Source organism: Maylandia zebra, linkage group LG13 (genome assembly GCF_041146795.1).
Source record: "Maylandia zebra isolate NMK-2024a linkage group LG13, Mzebra_GT3a, whole genome shotgun sequence".
In the NCBI taxonomy this organism is placed as follows: Eukaryota; Metazoa; Chordata; class Actinopteri; order Cichliformes; family Cichlidae; genus Maylandia; species Maylandia zebra.
This window is the reverse complement of record NC_135179.1, coordinates 24,775,608-24,802,577: the sequence shown is the minus strand read 5'-3', so window position 1 is coordinate 24,802,577 and position 26,970 is coordinate 24,775,608. Positions and strand designations below refer to the sequence as shown.

General features: G+C 41.6%; 1 protein-coding gene across 5 annotated transcripts; it reads left to right on the top strand.

Annotated features, from left to right (window-relative positions):
* On the top strand, window positions 1-26,970 carry mymx (myomixer). Of its 5 annotated transcripts, none has more exons than XM_004559719.4 (34): window positions 1-666; window positions 1,196-1,285; window positions 2,519-2,662; window positions 5,214-5,360; window positions 5,832-6,023; window positions 6,927-7,010; window positions 7,230-7,348; window positions 7,451-7,565; window positions 7,647-7,724; window positions 7,826-7,941; window positions 8,979-9,141; window positions 12,538-12,683; window positions 12,772-12,868; window positions 13,188-13,337; window positions 13,591-13,740; window positions 14,240-14,496; window positions 15,555-15,690; window positions 16,357-16,551; window positions 16,870-17,022; window positions 17,894-18,111; window positions 18,443-18,626; window positions 18,711-18,866; window positions 19,052-19,408; window positions 19,665-19,784; window positions 21,529-23,460; window positions 23,886-24,020; window positions 24,114-24,188; window positions 24,269-24,355; window positions 24,461-24,552; window positions 24,656-24,741; window positions 24,821-24,884; window positions 24,972-25,186; window positions 25,639-25,785; window positions 25,888-26,970. In XM_004559719.4, exons 1-34 carry the CDS (start codon window positions 175-177, stop codon window positions 26,151-26,153), a joined length of 7,158 nt encoding a protein of 2,385 aa, XP_004559776.1. In that variant the 5' UTR covers window positions 1-174; the 3' UTR covers window positions 26,154-26,970. The 5 variants fall into 5 exon arrangements, with proteins under 5 accessions (XP_004559776.1, XP_014265491.1, XP_004559775.1 ...); XM_014410005.3 differs by having other exon boundaries at window positions 6,924-7,010; window positions 12,775-12,868; XM_004559718.4 differs by having other exon boundaries at window positions 6,924-7,010.

Sequence of the window (26,970 nt, the reverse complement as noted above, 5' to 3'; positions counted from 1 at the left end):
TCTCTCTCTCCCTCTCTCCACTTTCGGTTCCACCCTCCACTTGACTGCTGAACTGAGACTGGACAACTGTTTAGTCAGGAGAGCGCACAAAGGGATGAAACAGACTTTTTTTCAGAGCTCATTTGGACCTAAGCAATTTTGTTTTGTTTTTGTTTTCTTATTGGGACACTAGTCATGTCTGAGAGTATTGTGAGGAAGGTGCAGCCCTTTACCATTGGGACAAGGCTGTCAGCTCCTGCTGTGGCAAAATGTCAGGATTTTACACAGAGTTATCTGCCTGGCGAGACTCTGGATAACTGTGTGCTGCAGCACAATCTGAACTCGCTCTACCTCAGTGGATCACAGGTGTGTGCACATGGACCCTGTCTCGTCTCGCCGATTGTCAAGCAGGTAGCCCCCGTGAAACACAACCAAGACCGGATGGCAGCGGAGGACCAGCTGAACCAGAATGTTGCCTCTGCCTCTGCTGTCTCCAGATCAATAAAGAAGATCACAATCTCTGGGAACAAAGACAGGCCAGAGAACAAGATGACAGCAGAGCCTGCAATTACACGGTGCACATCTGAAAACAACAATAACAACAACAACATCAGCAGCACATCAGAAGTACATCTGCCAAGGATAGTGGGTGTGAGCTGTGAGAATAAGCCCACTTCTCAATTTAAGGTACAAGACTGCATGCACACATAGAATTCTAACAATAAAGAAAAAATATGACTCAAAAAATATGGCAGTGCATTAAAACTGTTGTTAAGGTAAAAAAAAAAAGTCTAAATATAGATAAATATTTTTTGTCAAATATATGTGTAGCATACCTTTAGTTACATAAAGGATATTTGATAAATTGGCTATTTTAAAGAGTTTCAAAATAATTAACCTTAAACTTGAAGAGGCCAGTTTTCCAACACTGTTCTGCTTTAATTATAACATTTCCAGTAGAATATGAAAATGATCTAAACATGATCTTTTAAAAACAGAAAGTTATTAAAGAAATGGCTGTTAATCGAAGATATATTTGTTTTACTAGCTCCAACCGAAAAGGCCTGTTGGAATTAGTCACAAGCACGTGCGCTTTCACATCGTGTAAAACGTTAATTACCAGCGTTCATTTTTGTCTAGCTTTCTTTCTTTTTTTTTCATTCATTATTGACATTTCTCGTCCCTCCCGGTTGCATATTTTATCCTAATATTTTAGGTTTTACTCAAAAAAGAGAGCAGCGATGAATTTCAGCCCATGCAGGGACAAACCAGACCGAAAGCGAACAGAGAGAAATCCCTACAACAGGTAAGATGCAAGCTAACTGCTAAATTAATGTCAAATAGTTAGCATTATTTAAAAGACATGTTTTAGAGTAAAAGAAGTGGTAAAAGAAGTGGAATTTTGAGGCTAAAATATTTTGTTATTACTTACTGTGCTACTGTGAGCAGCTGTCTTTAGTGTTTTATTTAGACTAAAGGAAAGCTAGCCCTTGTTGGGGGTTTCTTTATAGCTAGCTGCTTTTATATTATAAATTTAAAGCTAAGTGACACAGGGGTGGAAAACCAGTTATAAGAACAGTGTGTTTTGGTTGAATGCTACCCAGAATACTCGTTGTTTCCTCTTGATTTTGCTGTCGTGTATTTAAGACACGTTATACAGAACAAATAAACACTAAAAGTATATTTGTAGGATGTTGTGTAAAGCTAGTGGGCTGCTGGATTTGGCCGGTTCCAAGCTGAAGTCATTGCGTCTTGCGGATGAAGTGCTGTGTTAACAGCAGAGCTTGCAGAGGCAGGGCCCACTGGAAAACATGAAGTCAGGAGTAGATGTTAACAAAAGAAAAGGCTAGCTGAAGTACTTGTGGAGGCTGGTTGTAATAATACACAGACTGCCATGGCCTTAATTCCCCTTCAAGAACAAAACAAGGAGTAATTTTTCACATAATTTCCTATTTTGTTACCACAACAATACTTTGAGTTTACTCTGCTCATGTATTATTCATCCACGTTGTCAAAATGTTCTTATTACAAGAGATAAAGTGGCTTTGGTGCCTGTACCTGTGCAGGTAATAATGAGCGAACGTGATCTGTCAAGGCTCTTTAAAGATGACATGTTTACACATAAGCCTGAAAAACATTGGAGGATCTGCCTGTTCCTGCTTCCCTCTTGTGCCCAGATGTTTCCTGATTGGGGACCAGCAGGAATGCTTGTCCATTAGTGAACTTGTGCCAGTCGTGTTCATTTCATCCTACGTGGTGCTGACAGTAGGTTTTTGTTAAGAGAGACCTTGGGGCCAGTCTGCCATGTGTTTCTAATGTGCCTGGATGGCGAACATAGGTATAATCAACGTAAGCGGACACTTAGACATCCTCTGATTGTGAAGTGATATTGCTGGAGAGCTGTGCCTCTTTCTTAAAGGTTTGTCAGAAGCAATCATCATCTGGTGTATGGTTTTATCTGTTTAAAAAAAAAGGTTTACGTTGGAGACAAACTGCTCTTGTGTTTTCAACACTTTCTCTGTGTTGCATGCTCACACAGATATCAGTACCTGAACCGCAGGAGGATGAGCCTCAGAGGAAAGAAAGCCATCCACGCACACCGATTGAAGGGTCGGCAGCTGTTACACCTCCAAGTGACTGCTTCACTCAGCGCAACTCACTCTTCAGCAAGGAAGTACTGCAGGTAACACGAGGAAGGCATACCAGCGTATTAGCATCAGTAGCTCCTCGTGGTATTTCAGTGGGTTTATCATTTGTTTTTCACTCTTTGACATACAAGCTTTATTTTCCTGCTCTCCGTCTGTTTCTAATGTCTAATAAATAAGGAAAGATTTGAAGAGATACTTTTTCTATGGAGCTTCTCGTAAATTTGCAGCCTCTTATTTTACAGTTAATTAATCAGAATCTGTTTTAATCTATAAATGCTACAAAGACCACAAGCTACAGTGGGCTGATCCCAAAAGAAACATGTTATGCTGTTCAGTTAAAATCAGAAAGGAAATTGCCTGTTGTATGACCCTCAGAGGAGAACAAAATATGTACTGATTCTTATTTTGTCCCTAAGAACTGTATGAGCTGTGTTCGGCTGAGGGAAGAGAGGGAGGGGAAACCGCCACAAGCAATTATTTGGGGATGAGATCATTGTTTGGCTCCATCTCTTCACGCCTATTGCTCAGAGAGACTCAGCCAAGCAGCACAACTGGTTGTGTTATCTCACTGCTGCGTTTACCCCAGCACACACAAGGACATTTTTCAGCGAGTTCGGCTGAGGGACATTTTTGTCCAGCAGTTGGCTTTGCCATCAGACCTCTGTCGAGCAACCATCCAAGTGATAGGCGAGAAAAAAAAAAGAATTACATTTGAATATGATGTATGTATGTGTTAAAAGCTTTGTAGCACATTAACAAGCTTACTAGACCCATTGGACACAGTGGAGGATGCTTTTGTATGTTCACGGTTTTTGACAATTGGCTTTATAAAAGTGGAAGTTTAGGTACCTGGGGACCTGCCTGTTTTACAGCGATTTGGTTGACTGCTATTGCTGATGAAAATGTATTATTATAGTATTACATTTCTGTCAAAGTGGAAGTGAGCCTTCCAGGGAGAGACTTTTAATGGCCCCCGATGGTTCGAGCTAGGGGATCGGAGCGGGTCACAACATGGTGCAGCAGGACTTTGTGTAGAGCCATCTGTCTCCCAGGCTGCTCTGCAACATATCTTGCCTTTCACCATTTCATTTTCAAGATAGAGAAATAGAGAAACTTCAACCCCCACAATGTTCTCTGGGCCAAGTTGCATTACGAAAGAGGTAAAAAATGTGGCCCGTTAATAGATATTTTATAACTGTCAATCAACTGTCCTTGTTTTCTCTATAAATTCCAAAATCAGATTTCTTTCAACTTTTTATATTTATTTTAAAATTTGTTATGTATTAACTGCAATGTTTATTTATGTGGCCATATTTTTTTTAAACTGCAGTCCTTCTATTCTTTGTGGCTAGACTAAGGCCCAACTGTATGACTTGAACAGACCATTGTTGTGCAGAGTGGACAGGAAGAAACAAGGGAATCATAGACTTCCTGTATGAGGTCATTATAATGCCATGGGAGCCAGTGTGAGAAGATAGGGGCAGGCCTGTTTTGTCAAGCTCTTTTCCTTCTGTTGAAACCAGAAATACGCCCGTTACCCTGGGGGCCTTGTAAAGTTAATGACTTGCTCCTCTGGGGAGCAGTGACATCATATTTTAATCTAGAGCAAAAAGCTGTTTGGTGGATGTGTCATGTGCGGTCTTGATGTTTCATTGATTTTAAAGTGGAGTTGCTACAGAGTTTATTATTCAATGTCAGTCGCACCGAATTCCTTGGGAAATAATGCTCTGATGTAATGTCAAGGTATGATGACTTATTTGTGTGTGTAACTGTCAGTTGACGTACACAAAAGCAGCGCTGTGAAAAAAAGAAAAGTCCGGATCAGTCTGACAAGTAGAAGAACCTGAGCTGATTTATTAGTTTTTGTAACTTAGGCGGGCCACTGACTTCCATGCTGTGTTCTTTGCAGAAAACAAACACGTACTTTCCAACGCTTTCTGATTTTGGCCACCTGGTTTGGCCTTCTCACTCCATACAGAAGGCTGCCAGAAAAGGCTGCTCTGCAAGACAGTCTTATGCAATGGAGTCGAGGCCCTTGCCAAGAGAAACTTCTGCTCTGTATAACATGACACTGGAGAACAAAGAGCTGGTCTTGATGTGCTTGATGTGCTGTATGCTGTATTACAATAAGACGGGGGGAAAAAAATTCGGTCTTTGCTAGATATGTAAAATGATGACTGCTTTTGTCTAGTGTACTTTCATGCAGATGATATCTCACAATCCAAGCTCTAGATCAGCTTAAGGTGTGAAATGACTCGCTGCAAAAGAAAAAAATAGAATATACTGTTGGTCCAAATGTACAAATCAGTCTTCACCATTAATTTTCACATGTACAAGGAAGCATTGCGTCACTTTTATGGGTCCAAAATCAGTTTTTGTCATGTCTGTACTTTGTCACTGTCACAAAAATCACCAAATTGTTGTGAAAATTTGGCCAAACAGCACTGAATACATGCTCCCTAAACCAGCATGAAGTGTGTAAAGCAGTCTCACACACTCTCAGATTCAGGTCAGCAAACATATTAGTGAATAACAATGTGAAGCATGACTGAGACATTTTTGCCTGTGTTTGTAATTTGGATGTAGGCTGAGGCGTGGATCAAAGGCAAGCTACAGGATTTGAAGGACGGATGTAATATTCAGTGCTGCCCCCTGGAGGATTGGGAAGACGCCTCACAAATACTTCAGAGAGATCTTAAAGACTTTGAGAACACCCTGATTCAACTCAACCAGGTGGGAAAGTTATTCAAGATGAGACTGGACACTAACTGAAATATCACAGAGTTACCAAAACAAGCACATCTGAGCACCCTATGTCCAAAATTAAATGTTTATTTTAACTTTTTAACACATAATGGGCATCTGAATGTAACCATTAATCACTGCGTTTGGTGTTAAAAGAGCCTGTCAAATCATATAACACATAACATAATGGTAGGCACTTCCAGGCAAGAGAAAAGAGGAAACCTCAGTATTCCAGGCGACTCTGTCAAGCCAGTTTATACTTTCTCCCACAGGAGAAATGTTTGGAAATTGTGCATTGGTCATAATTAACATTGCTCGGCAGACAGGCCGGCAAGGGCAGAAGCAGAACTCTGAGAGTTTTCAGGAGTATATCCAAAACACGAATGACAGATGTGTTGCCTCTGCTCTGGGTGACAATTCAAATGAACAATGTCTTTGTGTTTCTGTGTGTTTTAAAAGATGGGTGAGCAGCTGATCTGTAAACTGAATCCCACATCTGATTTGGTAAAGAAGCAGCTCAGTCAGCTCAGGGACCAGTGGCAGACCCTCAAACAGATGGCTGCAAATCAGATGAGGGCCCTAGGAGGAGCCAAGAACCTGCAGGAATTCAACAAAAAGGTGGACAAGCTGGAGGCATGGATTAAAGAGAAGGTAAGGAACATATCAGTCTTTCTCTACTTTTATACTACATACAACTAAAATTTGTGGGTTACTGGGTAAACTCAAAGTATTTTGTAATATTGGTTGTCTTTACGATGCAGGTATTTCCTTCAATATGTCTTATTTTCTTAAATTCAACACCAACAGGGTAAAATGTAATTTACGTTTTCTTTTTCTTTTTTTTTGCAATGTTTTGTATTTCACTGTTAATTCCTGAACATGTTTCATTTTTCTTATCCTGTTCACATCACCTTTGTAATCTCCCTACATTTCTCTTTCCCCTTCGTATTTATCAAAGCAGGCAATCCACATATTAAAAAACAGCAGTTAATAATGCTCTCCAACTTCAACAATTATGGCAAAACAGTTGGCCCAGAGGCAAATCTGAGTCTACAGGCAGCTCCAATCAACATTTGTCAAGATATTAGTCACAAAAACAGCACTTTCCAATACAGGAAATTAGCTCAGTATCCTGAAGACATCTCTGGTTTGTGTATGTTCACCGGTGTAAAACATCTGCCTGTCATTATCAAAAAGCAATCATCTAATTCATTTTAGGCCTATGTTTATCTCTCTGTTCATGTCCGTGTCTGGCACAAGGGAACTGATGATTGATAATGGACCTGTGGGATTGTAATGGAGGATGCTGGTTATGAAGTCTATAAAACATCCACCCTAGGAGACGTATTCTCCATTACGTTCCACTCATCCTTTCCTCTGTCCCTTAGTATCAAGTTCAGAGTTCCTCACTGCATGCTGAAGGCTATTTCTGTTTAGCATCTTGCTTGGTAGCAGAGGTAATGTGGTTTAATCCTGGTGCCTCTGAAAAAAAAATAATGGTTGGGTTCCTAACTAATGGGGGCTATAAACACTGACTTTTATGTGTGCCAGCAGGAAGAGGAACAGTGTCTGGTGAATGTCCTGGGGGAAAATGTTGACAAAATGCAGTTGACTAGAAGAATTTTAGATCTGAAACAGGTGAGCTACTACTAATAATTACCCGAACACTGATAAAAGTGTTATAAACAACATTCCTGTGGTAAAAATATATGCATTTCCATATGTTAATAGCTTCCTTTACAGTTTTGTAGAGGTTTTCCAGTAATTTATCTATGGCTGCCTGTAATTTGTCTCCATCAGTGTATGGTAAAGACAGCTGAGGTCATAGTTGGATTGTGTTCTCCTGTTCCCCTGCAGGATGAGCAGCTACACAGAAATCTCCATGAGGAAATCAACAACTTGGCACTGAAACTGGAGAAACAAGGGAAGACAGATAGCAAAAACATATCCAGCAGGAGGAAACACATCAATAAAATGTTTGTCACTTACATTTGACTGAAAAATTGCATGAAACACCTCCAATCTAAAGATTAATTGAAGACTGAGTTTCTCTATGCTGCTGTCTGCTGTTTGTGTAGGTGGCTGAAGATGCAGTCGCATCTGAAAAACTACCATGAAAATCTTCATCTGGCCCTGGAAGTGTCCTCATTTTACCAGCAGGCTGATAATATATTATTTGCTATAAACAGCATGGTAAAACTTCCTGAAAACCTAATTATATTATCATATATTAGATCTGAGAGGCTCTTCCACTCACAGTGTCCCTTCTTTTAGAGGAAAAACATGTCTGTATTGAAAGACGTGGACAGCTTTGGAGATAGAGAAATGCGTGAGATCGCCAGTCAGATCATGGTAAGCTGTGTCTTTTCACTTAAAGCAGCACTGCTTTGTCAGATCTTGAAAGTGTGTTGCAGAAGCCTTCTCTACCTAACCTGCAGGCCTGTGTGTGGTAGATGCTTGATGTGAGTGTATCCCAGCTGTCGAATCTCCGTCCCACCCTGGCTGCCAGTGTCACACGGAAGCAGAGTGAGGTGAAGGATTGCTGGGCACTTCTTCAGAAGCTTTTCAGGTACGCCAACAGGCCAAGGATACCCTAACAACTTTGGTGGCCTTAAATATGTGGACCATTTCACTCAATAATTGGTCCTTTACAACTACCCAGTGAGTTAGAACTTTGTTTTTTCTGTCATTACCCTACTGTTACTGACGTCAGACGTATGCACTGGGAGAACCAAACAGTTTTCCAAATGAAAATGAGCTCTGCCTGAAGAGTTTTCTCTTCATTCTGATTATCCGCGTCTAATTTTGGTTTAAATCTGTGAAAAATTACAAGCAAAGAAAAAGTCTGCCGTGTCTGTTGACCAGTTAGCACACAGATTATCATTTACCATTTACCTCTCAGTTTAGAATATGAAGTTTTCTGTGCTGATTTGGAATTTGGAGAGGTGTACAACATGAATAATGTATTGGCAAAACTGCAAGTTGAAAACGTGGTTTGTTCACCTCTTACTATTAAAATCCTGATGTCATCTGAAACAGTCTGCTAAATCTGAGTAGAACTTCTTTACAAGCATATTTAGTTTTTTTTTTATAGAATGTGTAAAATACATTTATTGTTACTGTAACTACAAGCACTATGTAGCCAGACTTTTTTTTCTTTTTATTAACTATCCAGACTTTTGCATCCTTAGACTGATTAGGGTGCTAGAAGCTGTATCAAATTAATGACTACAACCAAAATCATTGATATTTTGTTTCAAGTTCCCAATTTTTGTATCAGAAGGCCATTAGGTTAAACAGATGGATTACTCCATTTGGTGAAATAATCATAATAATAATGATTATAATCATAATATTGCAAAATTTGTAAATTGTGCGAGTCAGAGCTTCTGACATCCATGTGCAAAAACTTTCTCATGTTAGTAGCCTATCTTTAGATCCAAATATTACATCATGCCGTCTCTTATCAGCTGCTTTTCAAGACTATTTTAATCAAACAACACAAACACTGGCATGAAACTTCAGAGCCATAATTGGAAAGAATCGCTGGCCTCTGAAGCCCTGCTGTCAGTACTACAGTAACCTCCTGGTCTGCTCACCCTGCAGGAGTGACAAGACCACGCTCTCTCTCTCTGGCTCCACTTTCACCAGGGAAGATTCTGACCTCCTGACACTGGCCCAAGAACCCCAGTGCAACATGGGAATGGAGGCAAATTGTATCATGGGAAAGGAGGTGAAGGAGGAGAAGAATCATCTGAAAGGCTGTGCTGTAAGTAGCTTTTGTATTTCACTGTAATACTGGAGAAACCACATTGTGGTTCCCAAGTAGGAGAGAACAACTCCATCAGTGCTGGCAAAAGATGACACCAGCCCCATTCAGTCCTACAAAATCTGTGGCCTCAGAAAGTGACGCACTTCGTCCTTTGGTTTGGAAACTGCCTGATATACAGCTAAAGCACAGTTTTCCAAAATAGAATTTGACAGATGTGCTGTAAAGCAGTGGCTTCTACTCTTGGCACCCAAAATACTGTTTTCCATCTTCCCTCTACTTAATTATATCATCGGATGTCCCAGTTTTGGAGAATTCCGTGATAAGATGGTTTGCAAAAATACCAATTTTGTGCTTAAATCAGTGCTATAGAGAAAAAAAGCAATATGTAACTGTGTTTTCTATTTTTTGCCAATCACCTTCTGTATCATCTAACAAGAGCCCCAGTCTTCAAATGTTGCAAATATTGCCCTGTAGGAGACACAGGAAGAGCTTTTAGAGGTGTTATTTGTGCTGGCACAAGAATTACATAAGTTTCCATGAAAAATGTCAAGCCTTGACTGCACAACATGGTTGAACAGTGCGCCAGAGCAAATAAGCCTTTCCCTCCAAAATTTCACTTCATGGTAGAAAAATATCTTGGCTTTCAACCATTCTAACAAAAGTACAGTCATTGAATTAATACTATATTAACAGAGGGTCCATAGTTCAGTCCAGGGTGAATATTCTAGAGAGTATGTTTATTCCTTGGACTTGACATTCCTTGTCTTGGAGGCCTACAGGAACTTTATTGAACTCGCGGGTCCTCCTATAGTTACCGCACTGCCCATAAACCTGACAGAAAGTCTGATTATCCAGAAATGTAAGTGTGGTTAAAACCAGTAATTATGTGAATATTTACTCTTTAAACTTAGCGCATTACATTTCTTTGATTACAGTGGCTGTTTGAGTTTAGCCTAGAGCAAAGCTGTTCTTGTATCGCTGACCTTGAGCACTTCTGATCCCTGCTGGGCCCATGTCCTAACTTTGTCAAGCCAGAAAGTACAGATGCTTGAGAAAGCAAACTTCATTCTTTCCATTCTTCTCATGTTACTATTTCAGTAAATTTCTCTACTCATGTTTTCTCGCATCTCACCATCTGTGACAGGAGCCCATCAGGGCAGCAAACCTGACTCAGTTGTTGCTCTACAAACACTGATCTTGTTGCCATGGCATGCAGGACGACCTTGAGTGAATGGTTAGAATGGTCTTTATTGCACTAGGAGTTAGTAGTTGCCTGGGTACACTGACTATGGGAGCTTTACTTGTCACTGTTTTATGGAAGGGTTAAAAAGACACTCCATGAAAAAGCTTGGAGCCTTAAAGGCCAAACGCAGTGCTAAGCACAAGCACAGGTACCTGTTAAAACAGTAAGAGTAATTTGTCACATAGTTTCACAGCACCCTAGTGTATGGAATTGAGCCCATTACTTTTAAGGGTGCAATGACGCAGTTACATGGATCTTTAGGTTAATAGTGACTGTGAATTATTTGCACATTTGCATATGTGTTCATGTGCACATACACAATGTATTTATTCTCTCTGTTGCAATAATTCAGTCAATTAGCTGTAAAGGTTTTAGTGTCTATACGTGCTTCAATATATGCATCCATGTCTGTTTTAGCCGTATATAGCCTCTTGTTTCTGAAGGTAAACATGGCTATCATCTGTTTCTCTGGCTAATTGTAGCCAGATGCTACTGCTGGAGACCAGATGGGTCTGCTGCTAAGTGATAGTTCTTGGCTGACATCATAGCACACTACAGAAAGACACACAGGGTGAGAGGAGATCAGCAGAAAAGGGATAGGAAGGAAGAGTGAACAGTATGCTGAAATGGTAAATGATTGGATAAGATGGTAAAGCACAGAATACCATTAAATATGACATACCAAATTGTTAAACGGCTATTTTTTCTGTAGCTGATATTCTGCCAAAGTGAAACGACACGACATGTTTACAGTGGAGTGCCCTGCAAAAATGAAAGACAGAAGCAAATGCCTGTCTGCAGAGGAGACCTTAGCAATGATTATAAATTCTTTGACACGAGGTTTTTAGCTCTACTGCTTTAGCACATAAATGGGCCTATAATTTGCCTCTATGAAACTCAGCCTGGCCTATAAAATGACTGGCATGTTGGTAAATGATGTTAGACCCCTACAATTTACTGCACTTTGCATAATTTTGGAGGCGACACTTTTCTTTGCTCCCTGCCTCACTTTTTCTATAAGCCCAGTCAGAAAATAATATGATTAAATTAAGGGCCCTCCATAAAACACTGTTATAAATGGATTTTTTGTATTTTTTGTATAATTGCTATGGCACATTGCTAAGTGCTTCCATAACTTTATAATTTCATATTCAGTATATATCATCTGGTTTAGTTAAGAGAAGCAATCAAAAACTTACATGTATAGCACTGTATAGTTAGAAACAGCACCAACATCAAGAAGTAATTACCGAATAAAGCAATAAAAAACAGCCTAAAACACTTGAATTAAATATTTGTATACATACATATACATAATTATGAAAACATCAGTTTAAAAGAAAATATGTTGTTGTAGTACACAGCTGCTCGCAGCAGGATGAAGAAGGTAAAAGACCTGCACTCAGGATAGCCCAATGTAGCAGTCCAGATACTTGTGGCTCTCATTGGAAACTCTTCAGTAGAGCCCTTTGGCCAACCTTTAAAATACTCATATGGTTGTAAAAGTAGCTTAGTGGCTGTTGACGTCTTTAATATATTTCTGCCCATAGACAAGGTTGATCGCTGTGGCATTGACCTTTCTAAAAACTCCAGAGTTCTCAACAGAGTCGGGGTGGATGACCATGGAAATCACTGTCTAAAGCTGAAACAACACTGCTGCTTTAAATGGGAGCAGGGGCATGGGAGTTTGAGGGTTATATTTCTATCTACAATGGCTCTTTTTATGATCAGAGTGGTTTAACATATGTTAGTAACGTTGTGCTCATTCATTTTGTAATTTCACATTTTTAAACCTTTCTTGCCATCTTTAGTATTGAAAAAGTTTGATGCTGTCAAACAGAAATAGCTTCTACTCTGAGACTGGTCTGGGCTGTTTCACTAAAAATAGCGAACCTTTGTGAGTATGTTTTGTGTCATTTACAGGAGAAACTCCGGGCAGCTGTCCATGTTGTCCAGCGTCCAGCCACATTGTAACATTCACATTAGTACTGAGCTACAGCAACGCCTCATTGTCTAGTGACTGTTCACAGCATGAAATCCTCTTTTCTGAGACGTTTAATCATCCTGTCAGCATTAATTCAGCAAAGGCCAAGCATTACTCACACACCATGTTGCTGATCTTTTGGATTTTCCTACTCCTTTGTCCACAGAGTACTGCTGACGGTGGGAGTGGTAGACGAACACAGAGCTGCCAAAGCCAGGAGCAGCAATCAGTGAACCACACCTCTTTACCAATGAGAGACAGCCCTGTCTGCATTGATGATGCTATCGTCGGAAATCAATTGAAGGGGGAAAGGTGACGTTTCTGCCTGGCTTCTCTCGCCATCTTACATAATGAAAGGTCTTTATGTAAGTCATAATTGGAGTCTATGTTTTCTTTGCAGCAGGAATCCCAGAACAGAACCCAAGATTGCCACCCCCTCTCCAGGCCACCCACAGCTTCACATACAGCTTCAGAGGTTCACTGTGTCTGCTGACAAGGTGACTACTTCCCCTGCCAGTCACACCCACTATTCTCCCGACAATAGAAATCAATTTGCAAAACTGTTTCCATGCTCCACACATACAATTAAAAGTACAAAAACAGGTTAGCTGGCAGTAAGGACTGTGCCTTCAACATCAGAAGTGATTGCTGTTAATTGTCAGCATAGCATTTGTACTCCGCAATATGGCCATGTATTTTTGCATTAACTCATATCTATCACTTAGAAGTTGTTTATGTGGTTTCCTGTAGCCTCAGCAGCTAAATCATATGTGTAAACTGTTCCTCATTACTCTCTTTGCTTTTTTTCCATCTCAGACTTTGTCATGGCTCAAAGACAACGTGTCCATGGCTACACAGGTGTGTTCAATAGCCAGTTTTGAGGGGCTGGAAGCAGCAAAGAGGTGTCAGCAAACCGTTGAGCAGGAAATCCTTAACAACCGAGCCAGGATAGAGGTGGTCAAAAAGGTAAACTGAAGCCCACTGTCACATTCACAGTTTCTCTTGAAATAAAGCACTGAATGAATTCCTTTAAAAAAATCTCCCCACGTTTTGCAACTTGGGTTTCTTGGCAGGTCTGGTTTATTAATCAATGAGCTGACATCACGTCTGAGACAACTTTACTTACCCAAAGCTTTAGATTAGTCTATAGTTACAATATAAAATCCACTTCATTTCTTATTCATAATTTTCTTTCATCACTTTAATGAACCTTCCTTAGGAGGGCCACGGGCTGGTCCGGGCACAGCACCCGGGAAGCACAAAGATCGAGGAGTTCCTTGGCCAGCTGGAAGTCCTGTGGGAAGAACTGAGGAAGAGACACCAAAGGAATGCTGTCTTTCTCCAGGCCTCAGAAGAGCTGGGTTTTAGGGTAACATTCTTTTTTTTTTTTTTTTAAAGAAAAGAAAATAGTTCACAGGCTGTTCTCTCTTCTCTGTTGAAATTTATGATTATGACAAATTATCCTGGATCCTTTTTATCCCTACTAAAAGCTTTCTGTTCAGCCAGATCCTGAGCTGTATGCATGCACTCATGGTTAGAAACTTGTTTACTTTATCACCTTAATTGGCTGAGTTGTTGAGATGTAGTCACAACATTTTATGAAGGCTAATCCAAGGAATATAAAATGTGCTCAGATATAATTTGATTATGACTTGGAAAGAGGCTGCAAATCCAGATTGATGACCTAGTTGGAAACCATGAGTCATGTAAGTCTTAGCAACTACTTCCACGTATTATTGTTGTCTTTGAACAGTGCCTTTGGTAGTTTAAACTGTGCATTAAATCACCTTGAAATTAAAGCAGGAAAACTTCTATAACATGAGACATAAATTGCACTCCCCCAACCTCTCCATGTCTGTTCTGTACAGGTTGTGAAAGTGCTCCAGGCCCTTGGCAGCTTGGAGGCCTGGCTGGAGTCTGTGGAGCTTTCCATGAAGGAATCTGTCTTAGCCGGTGACCCTGAAACAATGAGCATGGCTGAGAGGGAAAGCCGTTTGCTGGAGAAAGAGGTGGCATCCCGTAGCCTGGAACTCAGTGCTCTGAGGCAGGAGGTGGACCGCCTTCATAGTCACAGCCACCCACGTACACGAGGGCTACCGGCACGCATGGAGGAGGTGGAGAAAAAGTATGTTAGAAAGATAGGTCAAGGGTAGCCCTTTGATATTTGTCATCATGGAAAGTTCATGTTATGGATCTGAGCAATGAGACTCTGGTGTTTTTTCTCATCACTGTGGTCAGGAAATAAAGGAAGTCAGTGTTTCCAAGAGGTCACAGGTTTGGGCTTGCCATGTTTGTAATCCAACATGGAAGAGTTTGTTCATAAAGCTCCTCAGTTCTTATTTAAGACAAACAGTTTCACCCCATAAACCACAAATATATATATAAATATATCCATAGATTTTTCTCTAAGTTGGCAAAAATATCTCTCCATGTGCTCATCATTTCACGGCCAAAGTTTATTCATTTGTGATTCATGCAGCACTTAGTGAGGTCTACCCCAGAGTTTTGACATGCACTTCACCCACAGCTTGTCAGTGTGTGTCAGTCACCCATTCCGTGTTTGCAAGATGACGCCTCTCTTTTTGGTTGGCCCTTGAAAGACAGGTTGTTGCCATGGACTCTCACTAAAACTTATGATGCTGGCTGGTTTACCCAACATACCTGTGTCTATAAACAGAAGTTCAGACTCTGTAAAGAACACCAAGCTGACCAAAGAAAATACAGATGTGGAAAGGTCTCAGTTTAAGTGTTTCCAGGGTGGGGGTGTTAGATGGGGTAGGGATGGCCACTTGTGTAGTCTGAGGTCCTGTTGATGCAGGAGGCTCTCGCTAAGCAGCTGAAAGACACTTGTTATGATGTCATTATTTAACAGTGCACACAAGCAATGTAAGGGTCATTTATTCTGGAAAAATACCCTTTCAAAAAGATCCCTTTACCATTTCCTATATAAACTCTGCACAGTGGAGGTACCTCAGTGCACTAAAGTACAGGATATGTTTATGTGACACATGATATATGATAACATAAGCAGTGCTCTAGCACAGTACGAGTTACCTAGTAAGATGCTTGCGGTCTCTGTAATGTGGTTCTGCTGAAGGATGCAAGGTTGTATATGTAGATGTGGTTTACAATTTAGGTGTAACTTTTGGTTATAACATCCCTGCTGGTGTTTGTGTTTCCCAGGTACCACCGTGTCCAGAGTGCCCTGACCCAGCAGAGCTCTGAGCTGCAGGACACGCGCATGCTGACCGAGTTCCTGGAACGTGTGGAGCTGGAGGAAAGCCAGGATCTCAGTGGCAGTCAGTACAGATTAGGGCAGGTAGGTAAATTTTTCAATAGTGGCATTTAAAGGATACGCTTGTAAAAAGTTTTAATAAAAAAAATATATTGTTGTGCATGTGTAGCCAGTTTTAGCATTACAGGTAGCTTTAGTTTGTTGTCAAATTTTGCATTCTACCTGAAAATCTGTAGTTTAAATGGTAAGTACGCTGGTTCTTAAATATACTTTTCTACTCTATCTGAGCACTCAAAGCACTTTACACAAATTCCCTCATTCACTCATTCGCACAAGCACTTTTTTCTAAGCTCTTTCTATGTAGGTGCTTTTATCTAACATTCATACACATTCAAACTCTGAGGGATTTATTGGAGAGCAACAGACTGGAGCAGACGGGGATCAAACCACCAACCTTCCCATTAGTATGTGACCTGCTCCACCACCTGAGTTACAGCCACACTGCAAACACAATATAAATCCATTTTATGAACTCTACAACAGCTTTAAACTAAAAGCAGTCCTTATCAAAACTGTTGACAGTGTTCTATGAATTAATCAAAATAATATAGTATAAGAATTTTTAGATTAAATTATAAATTCAGGAGTGGCAGTATTGCAATGCACTACTACTTTTTCTCATTCACATTACTACCATTTTAATTCAGTTGAACTTGGCAAATGAATAGTAACTCTTTTTGTACCTAACAGCCTCTCCACAGTGAAAATTCCCCAGCTCCTACTTTGCTGACACTTCAGAACAGCGGCAGTGGTGAGCCTCTGTTAGAAACCATGGGAGACCCCGTGGAAGAGCTACGAGAGGCTGTAGAGATGCTGAATGACACAGTGAGAGAAAGAGGTCGGTCACAAAGCCACGACCAGGCTATCCAGGAGCTGATGAGCAAGGTAAGAAGAGGAGATTTTAGATATATATATATATCACACACACAATGGCAGTGAATGAGTTAATAGGCCCAAGACAGGCCACCACTCCCCCTCACATGTGTTTTTTTGTGTTATTTCAATTTACTCTTGGTTTAAGAAAAAAAAAAAAAAAGTACACATTTGAAAAAAGCACATACGCAGATGGCTGGAGGGGAATCCATGACACCATTTTAAACTAATTTGCAATGTGGCTCTCATTGGAAAACAAATAATGTACACTGAAGTATAATGACTTAATAACATCCTATGAGTACTCATGATGACTTGGTGCATCGCCAGCATGCCAGCCTGGCAGTGCGCGTGGAGGAGTGCGTGTGCTTCAGCAAGGATCTGAGCCTGGACATCCTGGAGAAGGAGACAGACATGGCCATCCAGTGTGAGCCAGATCGCTGTGGCCTAGAGGCTCTGCGGGAGGAGCAGGACCACCTGGAGGTGAGAGAAAGATGCCGGCACATGTTGTGATTATGCTGTAAACATCTGAAATGATTCATTTCTGGTAATGCAGTCCAGTATTCCATTACACTGATGTTGGATTATGGACAGTTTGCCCTGTGTATTTAAAAAAAGGGAAGTCCCCCCAACCCCGACTGTCTTATAGTCACCTCCAACACATTGTTCCACAGTCTGTTTCCTGTTGTGACATATTTTTTCACAACAACAACAAAAAAAAGCCTGCCTTTTCTCCTTTGTGCTATGAGCAAGCTACATAGAGCAAGCAAAAGTTTGTTATTCCCGTGGGATATTTATTTGTGCTTGCATGAGTCACTGTTGTGTTAGCTCTCAAAGTGTATGTGTGTGTTTATGAGCAAATCTGGTAGGGTGTGTATGAGTGTCCACGGTTCACAGGGTTGGAGATGTGAAGTTGGGGATGGTAAAGTTCTGTGTGAGTCATTTTCTGGGCAGTGTTATGTTTATCACACACACACACAGCTGTCTGTACTTGATACCTTTGAAAAGCAGAAATGACCTAATCTCCCAAACTGAAATAACTGTGCCGTCAGCAGACAAGCATCTACAACTCAGTGTTCTTGTGGCTTACTGTAGCTGAGAAACGTTATGAAGTAGTGGTCCCAGAGAACCCTCAACACTATTAATTACTGCCTCGTCAAAAGGAGGACAAAAAAATTCCGACTGCAAGCTAGCTATAGCGTGGCAGCCCATATGTAGACCATATGGGCCTCTAACTGAATAATATGCATTAAGCTATGGAGATGAGGTCATAGTCAGAGATACAATTGGTACAGGCTGTTTGAGTGAGTGGATTTGATGGGAGATGATAGATTCTTACTGTGATTCTCCACAGACTGACTACGAAATCATCAGGGAGGAGGTAAAGGAGTTGCAGGACCAGGCTTCTCGACTGAAGGATCTGTGCCCAGAGAGAGTGCACGTACTAGATGCAAAAATTCAGGCTACACTGCAGGCCTGGAACGAGCTGGGAAAGAGCGTGACAGAGAACAAATCACGTCTGAAAGAGTTTGCGCAGCTCCAGGACTTCTTCAGGAGCTACCTTGCCATGATGTAAGCAGGGCGTGAGGATGTTGTGACCCTTTTCTGGGCCTCAAGTTATTTCGTAATCAACTTTTGTGAGAACATCTGCCCCTTACAACATCTATCAAGGAAAGAACAGGATGTTCTCATTGTCAAGCACAGGTCCCTGGGGAAGTGTATAATTTAAGATGTGCTGAGAAGGTCAGAGCAAGTTTCCTGGGCTGAGTGTGACAGGGCAATGAATGTCTGTCCTACCAGGGAGAGCCTGGTCATTCTCATGCTTTGTGAATGTATGGTTTTTCTCACAGCCCTGTTGCTTGTCTCCTCCACTACCTCCCACCCCAACCTGATCTCTGAATAGCTCATGGACAGAAGACACCAGGTCATGCATTTTCTCAGATACCACCTTGCATTTTGGGAAAGACGGGCAGACATCACTGGTTGCAGAGCTGGATATGCAAATTGAGCAAAAGTTTGAGGAGTTTGATGAGCTGGCCGCCACAGGCAAAAATCTTTTAGACAAGGAGCACCACCTCACACAAATGGTGAGCAGGGTTTCACACGTGACTTTCTTTGAATATATTTTTGTTTTTATTTGGTTCTACTTTACGAACTCTAATGTCTTACAGGTAAGAGAGCGTATGGAGGAACTGAGGAGTATGCTCGGGTGGATCTTGGTACACTGGAGGGCTCAAAAGCAACAGTGGCTCCACAAGAAGAGCAGACAGGAACCTTCACAGGACAACATTTACTTTGAGGCGACAATGGGCCCGCCATCAACAGAGGTAAATGAGCAGAGGGACACTTACTGTAGAGACAGAATGAGTGAATGAAGGCTGGGGAGAACAATATAGCACCAGTGCATGTATGTTTTTGACAAGTGGAAATTGTAATATAAAATGACAAATATTTGTAGTTCAAAGTGTTTCTAAACCATTGTGTTTTTATGTTCTCTTTCCATGATACATAGAATTCAGCTCCTGAGCCAGAGCCCTTCCATTCTCATCAATCCCCAGTTGTCACCCCTACTGAAGACACAACAAAGGCAAGAAATAGCCAGCCATTGTGTTTGGTGCCCAGTCATGCTGAGAAACATAAAGAAGAGCCATCAGAAGATGGGTATGAGATCATGAACAGCATTGGACCCCAGGATGATCCTCCTAAAGCCAACGTGCTGGTGCTTAAAGAGGGCAGCAGCCCTCCTGTAGGGGGAACAGTCAACCTCATCCTTAGCTTTGGTAACACAGGGGACAGCCAGGTTCAGGTACTTGACCTGCCTGCTGGGACAAAAGAGGTAGTGGAGGAGACCTCTGAGCCTGTCCACAGGGTGAGAGACGCACTCATCATTTCACACTATAAGCAGCTGCACAGTAATATGGGGCGTCACTATTAATGCCCACATTCACTTCTCTCCCAGAAGCACTGAAACAGATGATATTTGTTACTGTTCCTGAAGGTTAATGCAGTAACACGCATTCCCTGAAACCACACTGCATGGGATCTCCCTTCTTGACTGTCTTGCTGTTCATTCCCCTCTCTCCTTTGGCCTTCACATCTTCCTTTTTCCCCGTTTTCTCCCTCAGCCCACTGTGCCTCAATCTTCTGCCTATAAAAACTTTTGGAGGCGCTGCCAGGGGCTTTTGGAAAATACTTTGGGTAGTTTAAAGCGAAAGAGAAAGATTTATCGGCAGAGTGCAAATGAGGTAAACTGCGCGGTGTGAACTGGCATTGCATGCTGCATCTCGAAGTGTACTGGGACTGCATGCCGTGTGTAGCTCTTTTCTTAAGGGAGCATGCTCTACTAATCTGTTACAAGACACAGCCAGTCTGCAGCTTCCCTGGCTTGTTTCCTTCGCTGTAAGTGAGACATAAGAGTAACGGGAAATAAGTCAGGCCGAGGTGCTATCATATTCATACTGACACCATCTCCAAAGTCGCTGTGGCTGGAAAATTTATAGTTAACATGAGAAAAGTGAGAAAAGAAAACAAACTGTTTTACTATTAAAACTCAGAGTTTCCCCACTTAACTAGAGTCGTAAATGAAAATCTAAAACCAAATAAATTCTGTTTTTAATGTAGTCCTTTCTGTTATGATTTTTAATGGGATGTGAAAAGAAAGGTGCTACTTTTACAATCCATTTGTAAAAATATAAACGTAATGAATAAAGTGATCTACCTGACATTCAATAGGTGAACAATAATGTTCTGTTTTCAGGAAAAAAATATTGTATTTACGTAACTTTTATAATTTACTTTAATGCTTGCAATAGATTTATAACAATACACCCCAAACCACAAGTTGTACAAAATCTGTGTATAAAAAGTTTTTCAGTTGATTTACATTTCTTGGGAATTTACACCGAAAATAAACTGTTATCTTTGCAGTATTCACTACCATATTTAAAGCAGTTTTGCTCTCCATCATGCATTCCAGCCTTAAAAGCAAGAGGAATGATCTCAGTAATCTTGATGCACTGAAAACAAATCTGTGTATTTTGGCAAGTCTGTCTTTGCAGTAATCTGTCAGCAGTCATCGTGCCTTTTCAGCTCATCTTGTATAAACTCAGATGAATTGTTAAGTTCCCACCAGAAAATCACACAATAAAACCTGAGCTTTTTCTTACTGTTAAACTTCTTTGGGCCACAACTTGTTAAATGAGCCAGGATTTAAAACTGAAAAGATTTGCTGACAGAGACAGAATGAGGGTGATGAGTAAGAAGAGCACAATCAGTCTTCTACCTACAGTGAACGTTGACAGAAGCTCTCTCTTCTTTGCTGTCATTTCACTACAAGCCTGATATAAACCTGGTCGTGTTTGACTGCGCGGCTGTGCTAAAGTTGTTTGAAAGCAGTGACCTCATCCTCTCTTCATATGAAAATCATGCTCCAAAATGACTCGCAGCATGAGTGCTCTCTCAAGTGCCAGCAGAGGTTCAGTCATTAGACAGAGAACTGTTGCTGAACTTTGAAGAAAAGCCCCCAGACTGCACACCATGATTTATCGTCTGGGGTTTCCACAGAAACAAGAGATTAGTCACAGAGTTGAAAGGTCAAGACATTACAGCTGCGTATGACGGCATGTGAAGCCACATATGATTCTGATTAAGTCCTGTAAGTGTGCAGTTGCAATAATGTTCATGTTCTTTGTCCTTACATCTAATGTTTTTGTCTTCGATAATTTTTTAATACATTTACATTGTTGTGTCAGATTCATGCATTCCTGAATCCGTTGTATTCTTGGATGTGTGCGATCATTGTCTTAGTCAATTTTGCTCTCATGTCATCGTCCATCTGTAACACATAAAACAGCTCTTGTTCTCACAGAGGGCTGCAAGGCTTCAGCCTGCAGCACGCATGAGTCTATGGTTAACCATTTTTAGTACAGTAATCTCACTAATATAAGAGCTTCCACACATACCTAATATACTTTTTTCTCTTTTTAATAGGTAAGTACCTACTTGCATGTCAAGGATAACAACCTGGCTGCGGCCCCTGTGTATGAGAGCATCACCTTGCCCCGCCAAAAAAGCCGCTCCACAGCCTCAGCCTCCCCGACTTTCTTGCCATCCTCCTCTTTGCCATCCTCCTCAGCACCTGCACTTCAGGGAACCAACGTAACTTTCCACAACACGACAGGGAACGGAGGCAGCTCCATCTTCAGCAGCATCAAGAGAATGGGCAAGAAGCGGAAGAGGAAGAGAGACGCGCGTAGACACACTATCCAGAAAATCATGGGAGTTGAGGAGCAAACAGATGGGATGCCTCATTGTACCTCTGAGACAATCACATACGACACACATACATGGCCACTGAAGGAACGTCGAAGGAAGAAGAAGAATGGGGATGGAGTAGAAGCCATTGCCTATATGAAGAATCCTTTGCTGAAGGACATTGATACAGAGTGTTCAGGGGAATACAGCATTACTCCATATGCTGTTTCAGCAGGACCCACCACTACACCCACAGCAGGTCAGGTGAAAAGCCACTGCAGGTTCCTCTCCTTGGGTTCTGTATTGAGTTTTGATCTACCTAAAGATATGAATCTCATTCCCAGCATTCAGGACATCATTACTATTGCCCCTCCAGAATCAAAAAAAGTAGCCGGGACTGATCCAGACCCTCACTCGCACAAACAAACATTCCTGAGCTCTTTCAGACAGACTAGACCCACTCCCACTGTCACGCATGACACTTCAGCTGAAAGCAGCTTTGCTGAGACACAGCTATCTACATCTCTTGGGAAACATCTTCCTGGTGTGGACAGCGGTTTACAACCTCCACCTTCTCCTTCTGTGGAGGAAGATGAGGATCAGACTGTACAATGTAATGATTTATCTAAAACCCAGGTGGCTCTTTGTGAGGAGGAAAAACAGGAGTGGGACAAAACATTGTCAGAGATTAAAACCAGCACAGCTGAGAAGGATGGGACTGTCCAGCCTTCACAGTTGCATATTTATGTGAACCAAACCTCCACCTCCACTACAGCTATACATAAACACGAGTGTCTTAGTGTTCATACACTCATTAGAGACTTAAATGGACATCAGTACCACAAATGTGCAAGACCCCACAGTTTTCATGAAGAGAGTCCTGGACTTCAGTCAAGCCAAGCTTCCTTCATGAGAGTCAATCTGAAGTCAACAAAGAGTGTTCGACAGGACTCTGTGGACTCTGGCATCTCCACCTCCAGCAGTCTCAAGCTTTGCAAAGATGATGCTCCACGTTCTGATAGCATGCAGCCTAAAGGAGTGGTGAGGAAGCTTATATCTCTTGAAGTGGGAGGTACAGAGTGCACTAAAATAAGAGAAAATGATTCAACAGGTCCACCTTCACGCTCAACAGTGATAGAAACAGAGCCTGTCCACCTTGATCACCAGCAGTTTGAGGAAGAGGAGGAAGAGCTAGAGGACATCTGGAACCAGACTACTAACTACAGGCAGAGCATTTGCTCAGACATCATGTACCAGCCCAATGAGGAACCTTTAGACAAAGCCAAAAAGACACCTTCAGATACAACCCCGACTGTGCTCTACAGAAACCTCGTCACTGCCTCGGCACCCAACCTTCTTGTGGCTGAATTCAAACTGCCCACCCACATTCAGAACCTGCTGGGTTATGAAAAGGGCCAGAGTCCCAAAGATCACCTTCCTCCACTGTCTATAGGAGACAGAAGGTCCTGGGCAGCTTTTCCTAACAGGGAGCCAGCCAGCAAAACTTCAGTGACAGTGAACGAGACTGCTTCAGATCCAGTGAAGCTACCTGATGTAGGGGACAATCAGAGATACATTTATCAGTACAAAGAGGATGAGGAGGAGGAAGAGGAGGTAGAGAAGGCAAAGGTGGGGGCGGAGGCAGACGAGCACACAGGTTGCTTGAAGGTGAGGTCAGGGTGTGATGATCCCACATGACTGAGATTATACTGAAATTACAAAAAGAATTTTTTCTCACACATTGTGGTGGGTGGTCAGACAGACAAGTGTGTCAACAGTTTTTAACGGAATAGATTTAATTACTTTTTCATTATGTAAAAGAAAAGACAAAGACAAATGAATTCAAAGCCAAAGTAAATCAAAGCAGAAGTATATGCAGTTCTAGAGACTTAGTGCTAGGCAGGATAGTAGATTTTATGGTAGTAGATGTAGTAGAAACATGGCATATACTTTATATACTTTCGTATGTCAATATGGCTTGCACATTATGTGTAGTTACTGTGTGCATGTATACTGCTCTCACCCCAGTTGCATTGTAGGTATTCAAGGCAGTATAGCTACATTAAAAAGTTATATCTTCTCACCCTGAACAGGACCCGTCAGTGAGTCTCCTGTCAGTTCATATGGGTTTGGATGGGATCTGTCAGCAAAGGAAAGCCTCACAGAGCCAAGAGGACTTGGAGAAACCTGAGGAGCATGTGGCCTCAGGGTGGCACTGTTTCACCTCAGTGAGTGTTACTGCAGTCTGTAATGGAAATCTGGGCTCTTCTATGAGTTTTCTTTTTTCATTGATTTTTTTGAATTAATTCACTTCCCTTCAGAGTGGAAAACCTGAGCTGCAGTCTATGGAGGGGATGCTTGAGAGGAAGCACAAGCTGCAGCTGGGAGGGAAGAAAGTAAGAAATGTTTAAGCCAGCACAGTCAGCAAATGTAAAGCGTGCAGTCAGCACTACCCACTCTTATCTTATTTTCACAGGCACCCTCCAGAGGTTGGAACTCCTACCACGCTGTCCTATATAGACACACCTTGTGCTTCTACCAGGATAGAAAGGAGACTCTGAGGGTAAGCCAAGAAATCACGACAAAAGGAGCCCAAGAGAAAAGTGAGGATTAATAATTGAAGTAAATAGAATGTGGTCACTGATGATTACACTGTGTTGTGCTGCAGAGTTCTGCATGTGGCCTGCCACTGAACCTCATGGGAGCAGAGTGTTTACCTTTCCCAGAATACACCAAAAAACCCAACTGCTTTCGATTAAGGTCAGATTGTAGCAGCTGCTGTTTAATAGAAATATACTGATTTAAAGGCAGTGATGCCTTTCCAGCAGCTGGAACGGTAAAAATCGTGTTTTCTGATCTTTAGGCTCCGTGATGGGTCTGAATATCTGCTTAATGCATCTTCACGCTTTATGATGAAGAAATGGATGATGAAGATACAAGCAAGCACAGGTAAACTAGTTATTTCACAGCTCACACTGAATTAATGTTCAGTATTATTATTCTAATTCATTTGTGTGTGTTTTTAAAGGTCAGACAGTGTGTAGGTCTTCAATATTAGGTGTCCCTTTTAATGAAGATCTCCCCAGTTCCTTGTAAGATGCTTTCATATAATTTGAATTACACAAAATCTTTGATATTAATTTCTGTAAAATAATAGCTTGCAATTCTTTTGTCCACAGAAAGCCCCCCTTCTGTTTTGGATGTCATGATCCAGACGGTTGCCACTGTTCCTCTCAACATGATGTCACCCAACTGTTTCCCAGGCACAACCCACCGGGTACCACCCAGACCAAAGAAATTGTTGTCCTCACCAGAGAGTTAAATCACATGACACAGAGTCACTTCAAGCGTTTGGATGAACATTTAATCTCATCCTCAGATGCGGGCTGCTGCGGTGAGAGCCTCTGCTGTGCAGACAAAAGCTGCATTTATCTGGGACCAGTTTAACAAATACCTCTGCCCCACTTTCGCACACGGCAATACAGAATAAAATAGACCCCATTCTCCACCGCCGGCTTCTGATTAGTCCCACTGGGCTGGTGGTTAGAGGATGCACTCTGTTACTTATTGTTTTACGTACAATTTACATTTGATTTATTTTAAGTGCAATGATTTTATCAGCTAATGTAGTATAAAAGATTTAATTTCACGGCTTTGGATAACCAAAGAACTAGTGAATGGTTGTTGCAGGTACAGTTGGTACCACTAGGGGGAGCTAAAGTATTGTCTACTTGCATATTAAAACAACATAACTAAGACTGGTGTTAATACAATAAAGGGTTTTGCTTTTCCTCGCTCCTCTGTCACTTTAGTCCTATTTTTAATGTTCTCTCTGGCCCTTCCTAGATGTTGATAAAGGCAGCTTAAAGCAGATGATGACTCACAGACTCTCTGGAGGCTTCAAAGACAACGCCTCTTCCTCTCCCCACTCCCCTTTATGCAGCGGTCAGGACTGGCTAAGTAGCAAGCGTCGCTCCCACTCCTTTACTTCATGTTAGTATGCAACTAGTAAAATACATTTTAGCATTTATAATCTATAATATCTGTGTTATTTCTTTTTGTCTTCTAATGTTTTCTGTTTGGTGTTTTTTGCAGCAACTTACCAAAAGATCAAACCCATGTTGCGCACCCCTGGAGGCAAAGGCCTGGAAACAGGCTCCAACTACTGTGTGACTCTGGTGGTGGGAGACAAGTCAACAGACAGCGCATCAGCAAGCAGAAGCTCTGAGCCTCCACTGCTGGCTTTGGCTGGGTGGGAGCAGGACAAATATCAGGACGCAGCTCTGAGGAGCTACGTGAGCCTGCCGCGGCCACGCAACAAGTCTGTCTTCAAAAAGTTCTTTGGGAAAAGGGACCTCTGAGTTTATCGATGATGATTTATAGAGATTGAAAAAATAGTTTCGAATGTGCAGTGCACATATTAAAAACAGTTACTACTGACCATATTTATGATTAAAAGACATACCACAGTTTTATTTTTGACGGATTTTATAGAAATCACTTAGCTGGCTTGAAAGTCCTTATATTAAATCATTTTTATGAGTGTTTATATTCTTTTTCGCTTTTCTTGTTCAAGCAAAAAGAAGAAAAGTGTATGTGTGCACTGTGTAGTTGCAGATTTAAATCTGTATTTGTCATGGTCCTGGGCCGTGTTGGCCCAGTATTCTTAGTTCTCTTGTATTTTTGTATTCAGTTCCCTGTTTAGGTTCTGTTTCCTGAGTTGCCCTGTTATGTGGTTCCCTGTGTGCTTTCCCTTTGTGACTCTCACCCCCTGTGTGCCCCTCTATGTATTCATGAACCCTTGTCCCCTTTCGTGTTTTATTCCATGTTTTCCCCAGCCTGTTATGTCTGTGTTCTCCCCGTGCTCTCTCCTCCTGTCTGAACCTCTGTACTTCCTGTTTTACTTTGACAGTCTCTCGTCAGTATGCGTCATGTTGTGTTCACTCCTGCCGTGTCTTGTTATGATTATCAGTGTCACCTGTGTTCCCCGTGTGCTCCCACTTCCCTCGTTAACCCTCTGTGTATTTATGTCTGCGTCTCCCTCAGTTCTGTGTCGTAGTCTCCCTCATGCTGCGTGGATTTCCCTGTGTCTCTCTCCAAGTATTAGTTTATTGTGCCCAGTTTAAGTTTTGTATTTTCCTGTCATCTTGTCAGCAATAAAGCTGCCTTTTGAGTTCA

Excerpts from the sequence above, each read along its gene's own strand:
- mymx (XM_004559718.4), top strand. The coding sequence starts at position 175 with ATGTCTGAGAGTATTGTGAGGAAGGTGCAGCCCTTTACCATTGGGACA. Across the intron at positions 667-1,195 it reads AGCCCACTTCTCAATTTAAG|GTTTTACTCAAAAAAGAGAG; the intron begins GTACAAGACTGC and ends CTAATATTTTAG. Across the intron at positions 24,553-24,655 it reads CCCAACTGCTTTCGATTAAG|GCTCCGTGATGGGTCTGAAT; the intron begins GTCAGATTGTAG and ends TCTGATCTTTAG.